The 16341-nt window shown below is 37.3% G+C and overlaps 2 protein-coding genes across 2 annotated transcripts; one reads left to right on the top strand and one right to left on the bottom strand.

Annotated features, from left to right (window-relative positions):
• The first annotated feature begins 2250 nt into the window (after window positions 1-2250).
• LOC116247720 (uncharacterized) lies at window positions 2251-7959 on the top strand. The gene is made up of 11 exons (XM_031619994.2): window positions 2251-2301; window positions 2401-2483; window positions 3963-4016; window positions 4144-4213; window positions 5885-5975; window positions 6054-6124; window positions 6435-6561; window positions 6690-6774; window positions 6875-6899; window positions 6998-7129; window positions 7419-7959. Exons 3-11 carry the CDS (start codon window positions 3969-3971, stop codon window positions 7613-7615), a joined length of 846 nt encoding a protein of 281 aa, XP_031475854.1. The 5' UTR covers window positions 2251-2301; window positions 2401-2483; window positions 3963-3968; the 3' UTR covers window positions 7616-7959.
• A 1845-nt stretch (window positions 7960-9804) lies between these two features.
• Window positions 9805-16252, bottom strand: LOC116247806 (cytochrome b-c1 complex subunit Rieske-4, mitochondrial-like). The gene is made up of 2 exons (XM_031620137.2): window positions 15967-16252; window positions 9805-10852 (listed from the first exon to the last, which is right to left on the bottom strand). The coding sequence occupies exons 1-2, from the start codon at window positions 16148-16150 to the stop codon at window positions 10212-10214; spliced, it is 825 nt and encodes a 274-aa protein (XP_031475997.1). The 5' UTR covers window positions 16151-16252; the 3' UTR covers window positions 9805-10211.
• Between the last annotated feature and the right edge of the window lie 89 nt (window positions 16253-16341).

The following is a 16341-nucleotide window of genomic DNA, read 5'->3' as shown; positions in this document are numbered from 1 at the left end:
TGTCAAGTTAGTTGTGATCATTATTGATACAAACATACCAATAAAGGCATTTATGAAAGCAAATTCCTCATTCCCAATACAAACATATAAATAAAGGCATTAATGGAAGCAAATTCCTCATTCTGATTAAATCTATTGCTCAATTTCTGCAAGACCTAATTATATTTTTTTTTGGCTTGATATTTATGTTGACCAATGGATCCATCCTTCTCTGGAATTTGCTTAAAAATGGCTTGCAGATCAGAGCATTTCCTTCGTACTCTATAGATAGATATGGAAGTTGCATAGCAAATTATACGTATATATAAACAAGGGTGGAGCCAATTTTTTCATGATGAAGCCCAATTATAGTTTTGACAGAGGTAAAAATATTATTTTTCAAAATTTTTATATATATGATACATAAAGAAAAAAGGGAGCATGCCTTGACTCCGCCTTATATATTAAGGTTGAGCGTCGGGTCGAGTACCTGACGGATACCTGGTATTGAGGCCCGAAAAAATAGCACTGAGCTGGCATGGGTGGGCCTAATTAAGCCCAATTACACCCAATAAATTTTTTAAATATATATTCTATTAATTTTCATATATAATTATAATATTTTATTATGATTAATTATATTTACTTATTATTTTATATTAAAAATATACATATTTAATTTAATCGAGAGCTCGAGCCCAGGTTTTAAGTGTCGGGCCGAGCCCGGGTATTGGGTGTCGGGCTGACCCGACCCGATGCCCAAGCTTACTATATATAAATAAGCATATAATTATACGACACCTACATACAAATACATGAAATTTTGGGCTACTGGATGATCATTGATCCACCACCTATTTCGTAAAATAGTAGAACACAGGTTCTCATTTTAGCCGCCTACCGTGGAATTGACCTGGTAAAGCAGTGAAGCGTTGGTCGTTAAATGGATTCTTATGGGTGCTATTCTCTTGAAGTACAAATTATGAGTACACGACACATTATATTTAGTCGACCCGTATTTGGCTGGAGGTATGAATTTTTCGTTGTAAGGGCCGAACTATACTTTCAACGGTAGCCTAAATATAACTTTTAAAATTGCTTATATATGATTTTTGAAATTGTTTATACAGTTTAAACTAAAAAATTTAAAATTTGCATGTAAATTTTTAGTTTAATATGAGCGGGGACATGCTCCCTTCCTCCGCCCAATCTTCTAAATATTCAAGTTTTGTTTGATATCTTACACACCCGAAATTGCTGCCAAAGCATGAAGCTTTCCCAACAAGTGGAATGATGAACACATGCATTTGAACATAAGAACATGAAATTATATCCAAACTTTTATATATATTATTTAGATACGGTAAGAAAAACTTACTGTATATGACTTTGATTGGTGTGTTCAAGGAGATTTAAAATTGAAACCATCATTTAAAGATTATTTAGAACGATCCATATCTGTATGCTTTTATGATTATAGTTATTAGGTTTATTCATGCTCATACAAACAGATATGGATTCTTAGGTTCGTTTCTTCTAAAAAGTGCTTTAAATTTCAATCTTGAAAGTTCAACAATCTTGAAAGGAACATTTTCTCGGTTGATTTCCTTTGTTTTCAGTTTATTTTTTCGTTAAATGTCCTTCAGCCCTCATTTTCCTTGCATTTCTTTTTGGACTTTTTCTTAAGGTTTGTATCAATTGCTATTTTGCAGCATAAAAAAGACATGAAAATTTTCGATGTCACTATGTTACAACTTAAACAAGTTGCTACATGTTACTAACAATTATAAGTTGAAATTTTTTATGTCACATAGTTTGTGATATTCATAGAATAAGAAAACCTCAATTCACAGATGTTTGTTTTTCTGAGAAATATTAATCCTACCACCCGAGTGAGAGCAGATGACTCTTTCATTCATTTTGCCTTCAGGGTTCATAGTTTCGCATTTTTTTCAGAAACACACATTTTTTTTAACTTTTAAATGGCATTTCATTTTCTCGTAATTTTTTTTATATTTTTTTCGAAAATAATGCGTTTTTTTGTGACTATGCGTTTTTAAATTGACAAGCAAATCAATTTTGTACCATGTTCATTGGATCCAAAGGATTGGGTTAATTGGATCCAAGGATCCAGCCCACAAAATCCACGGGTTGAAGGCCAGGTGAAGCATTATGGCAAAAGATGGAGGGCAAAAGGGTCATATCGTGTTTTGAAACTTTTGAATTTCAGGCGCTCGTTTTATACTCTGCTTGCTGGTGCTCGCTCGTCCTCCCCCTTCCTCTCCTCGCTCTCTACGCGCGCTCCACTCTCAATCCTCTCAGGTAAACGCTAATCTTTTCCCCCTCTGTCTCTCCCACCATCTCTCTCTTGTTGCTGATAAGTTTCCGCGTTTGCTGACCATTCCCCTGCAAATCTGCAAGATTCCACCGTTGGCCGGCACTTTGAGGAGTCATCCACCGCCGCCGTGAGACGCCTCAGCCATCGCCACCAACACCTGCCGCAGGTAACTTAACGGCTTTCTCCTCCTTCATTTGTTGTTCTTGTTTTCGCCCGTCCGTGTGAAAGAGAGCAGCTAGCGTGGCCTGTGAGAAAGAGAGCATCTTTGTTTGTGGGGACAGGCTGTGGGCTTAGTGGAGAAGACGAACAGATGAAAGGGGCAGTTTTGTAGGTTTTTGTCTGCGTGTTCTTGGTTGTCGATTCGGTTCTTTTGAGAAGCAGACGGTGGTGGCGGGCTTCTGTTTTTCGCTTTTCCATCTCTGGCGTGTGGTGATTGACTTTTGAATTTCGAAGGATCGTTGTGGGTAATGGGGTTTCGTTAGTGTTTATGGTATTTGGCATTTTCTTGTCTGCGGTTTTCCTTCTGATTTTCTTAAAAATCATCGGGTGCTTTGTTTAGTTGGATTTTTATTTTCCATTTTCTGGTTTTTCAATATTTTTCTATGTGTTTTGGAGGGCCTAAACCCCGATCCTCAGGTGTTCAGGCGATACGTGGTTGTGGAAACGGTGTATTTTGCAGTTCTGGGGTTATGGAAGGAATTCAGCTTTTTTTCCCCCCTTTACCGGCTATTAGTTCTTGGACTTTTTTTTTTGCCTTTTGAATTGTTTCCTGAGTTGGCATCCTTTTTATGGATCGCACTGATTTATAGGTCTTATTTGATTCTGCAATATTTCAATTGTAGCGTTCTTGGATAATTCTTGAAGCGGTCAAATGATTTGAGGGCCTGTGACTTTTGGCTTAAAGGTTCAATTTTTTCAGCACGGAGCTCAAACAGTTTATACGGATGTAGCATGTAAATTTGTTAAATGATGGTGTTCAAACATTAGTTGCCTAATCTATCTTAACATTTAATTTTAAATTTTCATCATCGTGAAGCTGGCAAACAAGTAAATATCTTGTACTACTATAATCTTGTTTACATTTTGCATTGTGCTATGCTCTAAACCTAAACAGCACATCTTTACTATGTTATGTCACTGGGAGCTCTTCTTAAAAATGAAGAATTTTTCTCTCATTGTTTTTTGTTCAAGATTGACTGTAGCATGATTTTTTAGATTTTGACATTATTTCTATGGATATTGTATGTTACTCATTTTCTATCCTGATGCTTACGCATCGGTGCGCTACGTGTCGCTTCACATCAACACACTTAACAACATTGGCTGTCATATTGGACTGACATGTTTGACCAAATAATGAAGCATGTGTTTACACAAATAAGAGTGTTTTTAAGGACCAAGAGAGAAAACCACTTCTTCCTTTATTCTCTTCTTCTTGAACTTTTGGTTTTCTTGGTTTCTTCTCTCTCTCTCTCCTTCTCTCTTTTGGAAAACCTCTCTTCCCGCAACTTTCTGATCGCTTACTTCATTTGACTGCTGTGGATGGAGGCAATTTCTTTGGTCTCTCAGTTTGGTAATTTGAGTTGTTGTCCCTCACTTCCTCTGCTAACCTGGAATTGCAATTTGTACGTGTGTTCACACGTAGGTGGGGATGGAGGAGCTTTACTCTAAGTTGTATGACAAGTATCAACGACTGAAGGTGCTTTTTTCCACATTGCTAAGATCTATTATTTTTTTTTTCTCTTGGAATAAGCAGTTTACAATGTGAAAGTTGTTAATTGAAGTAAAATCTTGAACGTCATAGCTGTTCCTTTTCTGTTGTTTAGACAAGGAAGTTTTCAAATTTGAAGCATTTCAATGAAGAGCAGAACACAAAATTCCTGAACTATGTATCTGGTAACGAGTTTTTTTTCTTGTTTTCCGTTGTTTTCCATCCTTGGATATTTTTCGGATCTCGCTTTTCCCCTCTTGAAATCAATGTGTTTTATGTTCTTGGATGAGCTAATTGTCTGCTATCCTCCTTTCTAATTGCTTCACAGTTCCTTTCTTGATTTATTGTGTGCATGTTTGGCTCCTCTTATTTTTAATTTGTCATTTCCAACATACTATTCTGTTGGAAAATTAATTGACAAACTAAAATATCAGAATGATATTATTGCGTTTTAGTTTTTAAGTTTCCTTTTGCCATTGCATTTCAAATGTTAAATTTTTCATTATTCATATGTTTTCCTTAAAATTTTTCATTATAACTACATTTTCCTTAGTTTGGCATGAGCTAGGAATTAACTCCTTGCTTTCTCACTCGTTGTCTTCAACCTCCTCTTCTTCTGTGCTTCTAAATCTACGGCCATCCTAAGCTCATGCATTATTAAGGAGCACTAAAAAACCCACCATCTTGAGCATCACAGAATCGTAACCATTGATGATGGTGCTTTTCATGATTCTAAAAGGATCTCAAAACGTCTATATTTAGCAAAGAATGTAAAGATGAGTTGGGGGTGTCTCCAACATGTGCATCAACTTAAATATTTGAAGCTCGTAGTAGCAATTACCCTAGCTTGTGGATCATAGTTGACCAATATAGGCTTCATTCTCATGCCATGTTGGTATTTTTTATCAACAGATTAAGAAAGTTGAGTGTGCAGAGCCATCAAAGACAAAAATTGCTAACATAAAAGCCACACAAAAACCCATATCAGAAAAGTTCTTGATATAACTTTATCATACAGGTTGTATCATATTGTATGATGTTAGAATATGTCACCGAATAGAAATGAAAAATAGTGTACAGAAAAAATTATAAAATTCACAAAATATAATAACATCACTTTGAAAAAAAATGAAACTAAAAGCTTTACATTTGATCTCCTTCAAAATTATATATGTTATAGACAATTGAACATTGATCATAAACTCATAAAAGCTGCACTTTGGAGTTTTCTAAGATAACCTAAGAATAAAGTCATTGGAACAATTTGAAAAGAATATAAATTCTTTGGCAGCTACCTAACAACTTGATTGGGTTTCTCATTCTCATTAGTACCAGAGCTTTCACCAATTGTGCAAATTGTTGGAATAGATGGTGGTGGTGGTGTATCATATGCATCATCAGAGTTGAGGATTATTTTTTGTAGTATTGGAATGGTTATGCTTATCATTGCTGTCATTGTGTTTTGGTGATGCAGTGCAGTTCTTCTCATTCCTTTGCTTGTTCTTCATTAGCCATGAAACTGCCACATATAAGTAAGATTGTTTGCATTACATGGGCGCAAGAACCACTGGGAAAACTAGGACGTTGGTTGCATGCTGACATGCCATTTTGAATTTATGAAGTGACCCATACATAGGAACTGGGACAAAGAACCTAGGGTTTCTTCAAAGTTTGATTCACCATATGTTGCATGCTTGTTAGTAAATTAGAAAAAAAAAGCAGATATATATACACACTCACACACAAGCACACACATACACGTATCAAGTGCATTCAAATTGGACATGCAAGTGTGCTTGTTATACATTTGGTGAATAGGTATACAAAATTGATTTTTCGCCATGGTGATTAACCAGCTGCAGAAGAAATGATAGGACACTTGAAATATGAAAATGAAACCCTACAAACCAAAATAAATGAATTGAAGGCTCAAGCAGAGGAAAAGGGGTATGAATGTTGTCAATTATTCAAATTTTTGGATGTCAAATGGGCTGGTTCTTATTGGCTTTATGTTTGTTTTTTCAGTTCAGAATTGGTGGATTTAGCTAACAAGGTATCTGAATACCAGAATCTCTTGTTGGAGCAAAATGAAAAGAGTGAGGAAGTTGTTTCTGTTTTATATTGTTCCTTCCCTGTCTTAACACAGAGCACTATAAGAGAAAAAGGAAAATTTCACTGGAACACATTACATATAATGATAACTGCAGCCATTATGACTTTTAGCTGCAGTTTTTTCGCTGGTTTTATTTACTCCTTGTGCTTTCGTTTACCTTAAATTAAAAGTGCTTCAAATTTCACTCATCCACATCTTAAATTTGCACATTTCACAGTTGTCAAAAAAGTTGGGCTGGTTTCTTGGTTTTTGGCTGCTTTCTGTTAACTTTGCGATATTGTTCAACTTTTCAGGAAATGAGCTTGCTAAAGAGGTTGATAAGTTAAACTCTCTGTTAAAATTGCGTTATTGTGAAAGCAATTACAGTGGAAATGTCATCCCTTCGATGTCTCCATTCAATGGTCTTGATATCAGTCAAAGGTTCTTTCCGATGAAACTCTATTGGCTTGTGTGATGCAGACATTCTGTTGCTTCTCTAATGGCATATCAGGCAAAAGTTCTTTCTGATGAAACTTTATGTCTGATGTATTTTTTGCTGCCAATGCCAGATTGGAGGATTCTTCAACAAAAGAACCAAGCCATATTCTGCCAGAAAGTACTTCATTTAAAGATGATGGTAAATCTTTTGACAAGGTAGGTCTATTTCTGGTCGATGTATATGAGAACAGTTAGCTATTTTATTCATCTTTCTGTGGTTATTTTCTGTTTTAACTCTGGAAACTGTTATTTTCAGGTTGATAAATGTGGACTCACTAAAGGTATGCGAGGGCCAAAAAAGTTCAATACTCTTCTTTCTTGCACTCTTTTGTATAACAATGATGTATTTCACAGTCTGAATGCTTTGTGTAACTGTTAGGCTCTGTAGCAGCAGATCCTCATGACATGGATTGCTTATTCCAAACTCTCTTGGAATGTTTGGTTCGCATGAGCTTTTCCTCTGTCAAAGAGAACGATGGATTGCAGCTTTCAGTGTGCCACCAATTAAGTGGTATATATAGTATGTTCTTGATTTGGTTAGTGTTACGTCTACCCACTAGTATACGGAAAGACTACCTGCCAATATGCTGTTTGGAACAAAGCCTGCTTCAACTGACTTGTGGGCATCCTACAGCAAAGGACAGTATATCTGTGAATTCTGTGTCGGGTAAACAGACAACTGTCCATGTTTGGCAAGGGAACTTAACAATGAAGAAGGCCGTTCATTGTCATGGATAGGCTTTTCTGGAGATGCCAATATCCTATACTAATAGTACATGGTTCTGTCTGATTTATTTCAGGATACTCTTTCAGCTTATCTTGGATTAAGAAAGAAAGGGAAGTGACTGCAGATGATGAGGTTCTCTATCAAGTTTCCTCATTGGGAACAATTGAGAGGATAGCTCCAGAGTGGATGAGGGAAGATCTTATCTTCTCTACACGGATGTGCCCTCTTTTCTTTGAGCGGATATCTCAAGTTATCCGGCTGCATAATTGATTCTTCGTGAAACTGCTATTATATCGGTATTTAAAAGGCATTTCAGTTTCATGTCTATATTTGTGTACATTATGTATATTAGGACCAAGAATTTGACTCACGCAGTAGTTTCTGCTCATCATTCTATTGTTTCTTGAACCAAAGACCTTTCAGAAATCCTAACTTGACGCCTTGGAGGCTAGGCTTTTGTGTCCAGCTAGTGTTTGAAGATTATTATTGATTTCAGATGTGAAATGTGAAAGCAACAAGGATTCACATGCATAATTTTTGTATTTGCATCTTTTTCCACCTTGTAAACCTACTTCAATTAATGCTTTGGGATCCCTAGTGAAACGTCATATCTACTTCCCTGAGTTCTTTGAGATTCCATGGCTCAAGGAGGTGCACCAACTGTGGCAACCCAGTTTTGCAAGTTTAGTTAGACCTGATTTCAGAATTATTTGTTATTGTATCCGACCTGTTGTCAACTCGACTTTCTTTGTACTTAGTTGTCTGGAATCAGGTTTCCAACCGTGATGCCCATGAAAGTCTGAACTGACTTCCTTGCTAACAAGCGCATATCGCCTCAGAATTCTCTCAATAGGTGTTCTCTCCAAAGATTTGCGGGAAAATAACCATGGAAGTCTCCCCATTTTGTAAGTGGTTGGAACGGCACATCCTAATGTTATTTATGGTTCACATGATACCTCGCTAACCATTAGAACACCAGCTCACTTGAGTAATTATTCTTTTGGGGAGTGTGATTATGAGATTACACAGACCTTTATCTGCATTAACATAAATTAACAGATTTTTTTTTCTTTTGCTTCTTTCTCGACTCAAAATGGACCAAAGACGTCGTGCAAGAGATAAACTCCAATTAACAACTCATAAAAGGAGATGATATACATCCATTATCTTCTCCTTCATGGCGGTCTACATGGATATGTATTTGAATCACGTCAAGCGTAAAGTAAATGGGGCTGTAGTCCCTCTCACAGAAACAAAAGTAGATTACTTTTTCAGAAAAAAGAGAAAGACTCCTATGGCAACATGAGGTCCGTGTTAGCCACCGAACACCCATCATCAAGCGCCTTGCATATATATGACATTTTTTAAATACCAAATTTTATACTAGAGGCACATATTGGATAGCATAATGTTTTGTACATATACATGCATACAATATTTTTTGGAAAAGTAATCTGTCAGTTTTAACTTTTGTCAAATAGATCTCCAAGGCTCAAACTAAGGATGTAGTTACTAGGAAAAGGGCACTCATTCAGAAACTCTCATATATATATATATATATATATATATATATATATATATATATATATATATATATATATATATGAAAATAGATAACCTTTTAACACCTCAAAATGATCCACCCAGACCACGGAAGATCTTGGCCGCAGCTGGCTGTAACACCCAAATGCGTCTCCACACAGTAATCTAGAAAACTGTGATTGCCGCCAGGAATGTTAAGAAATATAGTGTTCCTTTCTGATTGTATTGTTTTCTACACAAGGAAAATTCAGTGACATCTTAAGAAAAGACCATATGTGGTCTGTAGTGGCAGTAATTTAAATTATTTTTTATGAGTATTCGGTGTCTAATGGTGGAGAAGTTGATGGATCGATTTGGTTGTATTATTTAAAAAATAAATGAAAAGTATTCAAATTTATTACAATAAGAAACTCCGAAAATATGTAAAAACATTTAATTTAAAAAAGACAATCATCTGCTAACATTCAATGTCTTACAGGGCGTCTTTTCCGTAGTTAGCAGCATAAGGGAAGAGTCCAGAGAGAGACAGGGAGAGAGCAAGTCCAAATTCATGAAATAAGAATGCTCTGGACCTGACGAGAGAGCCCACTTTGCTGGTTTTAGCCTTAGACCCTCCAAGCTAAGTTGAGTTCAATTTCTTTATGAGCTCCAGCTCTGTCTGGCTCATCCAGGAAACAATCGAACTTCAATATATCAAGCTCGACTCGTAGAGCAAACAAATACGAACCATGGACGGTCAAATAATACGCATGACAATTGACAACAACGCTTCCTTCCGGTGGCAAACAAGGGCTTAAGCAACAACGGTAAAGGCAAAGCCACATGAGACGCAACGGGATTTTGGAAGCCAGGTTTTTGCAAATTGCAGGTCACGCACAATAAACACTTCTCCAAATCTTCAAGCACTTCAAAGCAAATAAAAAAGCAGACAAAGCTTTTATTTCCCCCAACTAAATCAGGAACTTATTATCGTATCAACAGAAGGAGTGGAACAACTAACAAAATTTAGGGGGTCTTTAGATGTGCTAACATCTCAACATTACATGAAAGCTAAATCAAGAAAAAAACCATGTCATCCCAGTCAAGCACAACTTGATTCGACTACAGATGCATTGGAGCTCCGTTCTTCCAGGGAGCGTTTTCTAGAGAATCTCTCTCAAGGTCAATATTGATTATTCAGAACAAAGTATACTGCCAGACAAAATACTGGCTACAACTCGAATAAAATAAAGAACCAAATACCCATATGACAAGTCTATTCAAGTCTCACCAGTGACACGATTGTTTGAGAACCATACCAAAAGCTCTTCCTTTCTACAAGAACTCAACCAATCATTAGCTTATTCTCATCCAAGAAAGTGTAGGTTGGGACCTCGAGGTTGTATGGTGCAGGGCCCTTGCGTATCCTGCCAGAAATGTCATAGTGGGATCCATGGCATGGACAGAACCAACCTCCAAAATCCCCTGCATTTGGTAGCGGGATGCATCCAAGATGGGTACAGACTCCAATTACAACAAGCCATTCTGGGTTCTTGACTCTTGCAGAATCCTCTTCTGGATGACGCAGGGAGCCAATATCAACACTGTTTGCAAGCTTGACATCATCGTCTGTCCTACGCCTAATGAAAACAGGCTTTCCTCGCCACTTTACAGTGACAGTGGTCCCAGGTTCAATGTTGGATAAGTCGACCTCCAATGAAGCCAAAGCAAGGACATCTTTGCTAGCAGACATGCTCAAGACAAACTTGAGAACCAAGAGTCGGATCAACGAGGCATAGACAAACCTTCCACCACTCAACACGAAATAGGCAAAGGCTCTCTTGCTGGGATCTCCAGGTGGAAACCTCTCATGATTATATTCATCATACACAATCTTGGAGGTTGGGTTCTTCACAGCTGCCACCGTAGCAGGAAGATCAGAAAGTTCTAGGCCTTGTCTTGGAACAAGCGACTCAGAAGCAAACCCTGCAAATTGAAAAAACAATTTTGGTTTATGTCACACTTGTAATTAAGCAGCATGGAGAAGTGTCTCATTTACAATTACACCAGAAAAAGAAGAGGGGGGGGGGGCGCACTTCTTCAAGAAACAAATGGGTCAGTACTCCTTAAGACAAAGTATAATTTACCATCCACCTGGCAATCAACACTCACGATCAATTCAGCCCTATACGAGCAATATATCTCGACTCGAGAGAGTAGGCAAGCTAGTTGCTGACACACACACAGTTATTAGTAGTGATTGAGCCAAATCATGATCAATGCTGCTATATCTGCTTAAAGGTTGCATCTGACTATGTAAAACTAATGATCAAATCTGCAGATTTATTTTATAGGGTTACATTCTTAAAAAATTATATGGAGTAACAGTTCAGTTACTCAAAGTTGAGAATATTATTTACATAAATATGTGACATAAAACAAGACATAAAGGAGAGGTCATACAAGAGACAGCTAATACACAAGCTTGTGGCAGGAATGACATACATAAGCTTGTGATGATTCTATACGTAGGCATGTGATAGTGACTGTGGCTAAAAACAATACAACGCAGCAACTAGGTATCCCTAGTAACAATCAAATATGTGTCGTACAGTAATACTTATGTCCGATATGTTATAGACTTGGAACAACCTGCCTAGGTAAGTTCTATCCTGGATGCTGAATGAGCCTGTTCTCTCTAATATTAAACAGGTTATCGCTTACAACTACATAAATGCATGGGACTTAGTTCGAGTCATGCAAACTTTGTTGGCTCAGGACTTGCAGATACTGGTTATCTGCAAATCATATGGTCATAATGTGGTACCTGTATGATATGGTCTACCTAATGTGCCCGTACAAGATCGTTGAACCCAATCACATGGGTTACTTCTATCAAATGCATCAAACTATCTTCTGCAACGGCACTCACAGATGCAACAGAAAAGCAAATGAGACTTCAAATAAACCTGTACATCCCTACAAGAACAGTGTGAAAGCAACTATTTTCCAGCCCCACGAATTTGACAAGTCATCAAGGGAACAGAATGAGTGAATTATAGGCTTATAAAGAAAATAACAAATAGAATAGACTAATTGGTGAATCTTTATAAATAACAAAAAACAAAGCAGACATGAGATTCAATTAAAAATAGAACGACCTAAAGAACATGATACAAGAGACATACCTCAAACATCAAAAGACGATGAAAAAAAAAAGAGATGAAAAAAAAAGAGAAACAACGTATAAACACCAAAAGTACAAGGGGCATGCACCAATGACACACACCTGAAGTATCAGAAGACATATAAAGAAAATAACACAAATCAACTGAAGTACCCAGAAGATTTATAAAGAACATAACAAATAGAGAAGACTCGAATTCAAATAAAAGTAGAACCACCAAAAGAACATCATACAGAAAAAAGTACCTCCGATATCAGAAGATGATGAAGAAAGAAGCAATATATAAACAACAAAAGCAGAAAGGACGTGCACCCATGAATCACAACTGCAGTATCAGAAGATGATGAAAAGGAGACAACAAGATAGAAAACCAGCAAGCATAGGACATACATATGTAAAGTGAGAGCCTAAATTCCAATAATCACAAACTAACATGTACTATCAAATGCCATGCTAGTAAAAAATTCAAAAGAATATCCCTTGACATTACAAGCAAAAAAAGAGAAGGTCTTAAAAGCTATGCAGTTTTTTTTTTTTTTTTTTTTTGCATTTGGAAAACTTTCTGCGACCTGTTTACATGATGCTAATATCAGGTCAGAAACTTGGATACTCATCATCCATCTATATTCTTGAAAGAAAATGACTACCAAATGGACATACAATGTACATTTCCAATGGATATCTTTTTTTTCTTCTTATTTTCAGAGGATTACTCCAAACCATTCTTTTATGTTTTCATTAGAAATACTACCAAACCAAAATTTTTCTTCATTTCCCTGGTTTTTCTTTAAGATTTACAATTTTAATACGTCCACTAAGTTCCAAAAATGATCTACCTTCCTAAGAAATTACCTTGAATTATATTTGTGTTCATAATTCACCAAACTGTGATTCTATCCATAACATCATTACTGAGAAATCTCATGGTTTACGTCCATACTGCATCCTAAATGATCTCAGATACTCACATCTCCTCTACTTGTTTCTTGATTAATAACTCTCATCCCCAATTTTCAAATTATTGGGTTACAGATTCTTATTCCCATAATGCTTCCAGATACTATTCCCTGTTTAGATGGACAATATGTCATACAAATTTGTTGGCAAATAATAAAGGTTTAGAAAAAAATAGAATTCTGTTGTCGACTACAATAAAGTTTGAATGTATCACAGCCTTTATGATTCCTATGATAAAAAAATAATCTCAAGCATAGTTTAGCAATTAACATATGTGACTTGGACTCCACGGAGAGGCCAGTGCACCTGTGTATCGATAAATTACTTGTTGTACCTGCACCCAAGCTTTTTGGAAATCCTGCACCAGTGCATACCCACACCCACGTTCACACCATGACAGACACCCGCACGACATTCCACAAAAAATCCCTAAAACTTGTAAACTTCTTCAGTTGTATACTCAATGCTGCTACAGAATGTATAAGAAGAATGGTGTTACTGTCCAGGCACCTATGATGGAAATAAGATTGTACACTGATCTACCTAACAAAAGAAGGCTAAACAAAAGAGTTGTGTTAAAGACCTACAATAGAAAAGTCCAATAAAATTGTAAGTTTTGGTGAATTTACAACCAAAAGTTACAGGTTAAACAAATTTTAATTTATCACAATTTTGGAACACAATTGATGTACCTATAAAAAGTTTGATGGCAAATTTCTAGGTCTGCTTAAACTCCTTGCTTATCATCTTAAAAACAAGTTCAAGTAATGGAAATTCAAATTATTCTAATCTAGAGCTGAAAAGAATGATCACGAAAATTCTCCAACCCTCCTAGTCATAATATCAGGGGGTTCTATGGATGACCATATGGTATTCAGCAGTCGTAATTCCTAACCCATTATTTTCTCCAAATGTTCCAACAAAACTGAAAAACCTGCAGTAAGTAACTTCAATAAACTAAACTTCTTTTCTCATGCATTCTCTTCCCTCCATCACGTTTCTTCTTCCTCTTTTATCAAGTCTTCTCTTGCTCTCCTTTCTTCATCCCTTTCCATTCTCCTTCTGCACTTTATTTTCTTTTTCTCCATCTGCCCTCCTAATGCTTCTTCCATATTACCTCTGCCTCTCCTTTCCCTTCCCTTCTTCCTCCATCTCTTCCTCTTTTCCCTAGGAGAATTACTACTACTTGTCTTGGTTGTCCTTGCCAAAGGACATGTTGAGTTTGGAAGATCTAGTGCTCAGTTCATTTTTCAGCCAGGTTATACGTTTTATCCTTAGGCTCCAAGAGGCCTTGCTGATGGTCCATCCACTAGCACTTCCTACACATAGCTGTCACCAGTTGATAATTTAGTACAGGCAAACTTCTAGCAGCCACGTTCTAGGTAAGATATTGCAGAAAGAAAAGCTTATCATGTAATATGGTCTGATTACCATAATACATTAAAAAGGGAACTACTTAAATGAGATGGTATTTTCAAGCATAAATATGTGTGAATTTAAACTTCTATAGAGTTATGCAGTGCTGAAAAAAGTAAAAGATACATACAAGAACTAGACCAACAGCAGAGATAACACAACTTGAAATGTACCAAAAGGCACTACACAGCAATTAGCAACTCACATTCACAACAGAAAACAACCAGAAAACAATGTGGCAAAGAATACCACGACACGTACAAGAAGGATTTGTGATCAATACATTTCAAAAATAGAGAACATTAAGGAATTAAAATTTAAAACAGCGTAAGCCATTGTATCTTATAAAGAAAAATTCACAACCTCAATAAAATAAACTAGGTTTCATCAAGTTCACTATGCCAAAAGGTCAAAATTTAGAATTATGAAAGTGCACAACCCAACCAAACATACATTAACTCACGTGCCATGTTGATTTATTTTCTCCTTGTAGTGTCGCTGCATTGCGCCATACACATTTTTTCACAACATTCTAAGAAAACTAGGATCATAACACAATGATGTTTAATAGAAGGCATCCCATTAAAAGTGAAAAGGCATTGAAAAAAAATTGAGGTAACAATTTTTGTAGGGTAAAATCAATGATACAGAGAGGTATATGGAATTATGGACTTTTATGAATCATACCATACACCCCAGTTGTACTTCCTACACTTCGGAGTTAATCACATCACCACCCCATGAGACTAGAGAATCGCTTAGGGCAAGGAATTATGAAATATGACAATAGCATCAGCAAATCCTACGGAAAGCCTTTTTATTGCCCAAGGACATCTACACCTGCACCCGGGGAACCTTTTTTCATACGGAAAATCCCATCCTCCACAGTTGTGATTGGCCTATTTATGAAAGTGGCAATATCGCCATCTCCCAACAACCTCCTTCATCACAATGGCTCTTACAGGAAAAAACTGCACACGAGCGTATACCATGTAAGCATGAGCGCAACTGCAAGCTATCCTAGCAATTTGGCCCATCACCCCTCAACATAATTACAGGAGAGCTCGCTCCAAGACAACATGTGCATCGTCTTGATTCCAACACATAAAAGAGCAAAAACCACAATGATAACGGATCTACGTATTGTAGAAACACATAAAGGCGGGAATCATCACAAACTGGAACTTAAGTCGAAAAAAAAGGACGATTCAACCTCCCTCCCCCTAAAAAAGGAGATAAATGAAAAGAAATTCCATCTCCCAGATAATCCAGGCACAAACCCACAAAAAAGAACCAATCGTCACAACTCATCACTGGCAGCAATCTTCACAAAATTTTCGTGTGAACGATTAATTAATCTATAAAGCAACACCCTCATAAATAAAACAAAGATAAACCCTCATCCCGCAACGCCAAGAAGGCCAAGGAGAACCGCAGGAAGAACCAAAATAGACAAAGCACAAATCTGACTAGGAGAACGATGAGAAGCAAACGCGAATCCCCACACTAAGGAAAAGGGGCAACCCAAAACCTTTCCTACCTCTGATCGAAGAAGCCCGGTGGATCCAACTAGGGTTAGGAGCTCCAAGGAAGGAGGAACGGCGGTCGATGGAAGGGGACGCATCGTCGGCGGCTTCCTGGAAGCCCCTGGAGAGGAAGGCAGATGTCGAGGGCGACGATGCCCTCGAGAACAAGCTCAGCCTTCTTCCTGCAACCCGCAGCATCTCTTCGCTCTCCTCTCTCCCCCTCTCCTGCTTAACCTTCCACAACAAAAGGAGAAGCGCAGAAGAAAGACGGATCCGCCAACACGAGGAGAGAGAGACTATAATAGAAGGTGAGGTGGCGGTGGAAGGGCCCTTTTATGGGCGTACCGGTTCAACTGGACTCCGGCTTTGATAGGGAGTAGCCTTTGACC

This window comes from Nymphaea colorata, chromosome 2 (genome assembly GCF_008831285.2).
Source record: "Nymphaea colorata isolate Beijing-Zhang1983 chromosome 2, ASM883128v2, whole genome shotgun sequence".
Classification (NCBI taxonomy): domain Eukaryota; kingdom Viridiplantae; phylum Streptophyta; class Magnoliopsida; order Nymphaeales; family Nymphaeaceae; genus Nymphaea; species Nymphaea colorata.
This window is presented reverse-complemented; position numbering and strand designations above follow the sequence as displayed.

Coding starts and splice junctions, on each gene's coding strand:
- LOC116247806 (XM_031620137.2), bottom strand. CDS start 16,150: ATGCTGCGGGTTGCAGGAAGAAGGCTGAGCTTGTTCTCGAGGGCATCG. Junction 10,853..15,966: donor CCGGGCTTCTTCGATCAGAG/GTAGGAAAGGTT, acceptor TTCAATTTGCAG/GGTTTGCTTCTGAGTCGCTT.
- LOC116247720 (XM_031619994.2), top strand. CDS start 3,969: ATGGAGGAGCTTTACTCTAAGTTGTATGACAAGTATCAACGACTGAAG. Junction 4,214..5,884: donor ATTCCTGAACTATGTATCTG/GTAACGAGTTTT, acceptor GTGATTAACCAG/CTGCAGAAGAAATGATAGGA. Junction 6,900..6,997: donor TAAATGTGGACTCACTAAAG/GTATGCGAGGGC, acceptor TGTAACTGTTAG/GCTCTGTAGCAGCAGATCCT.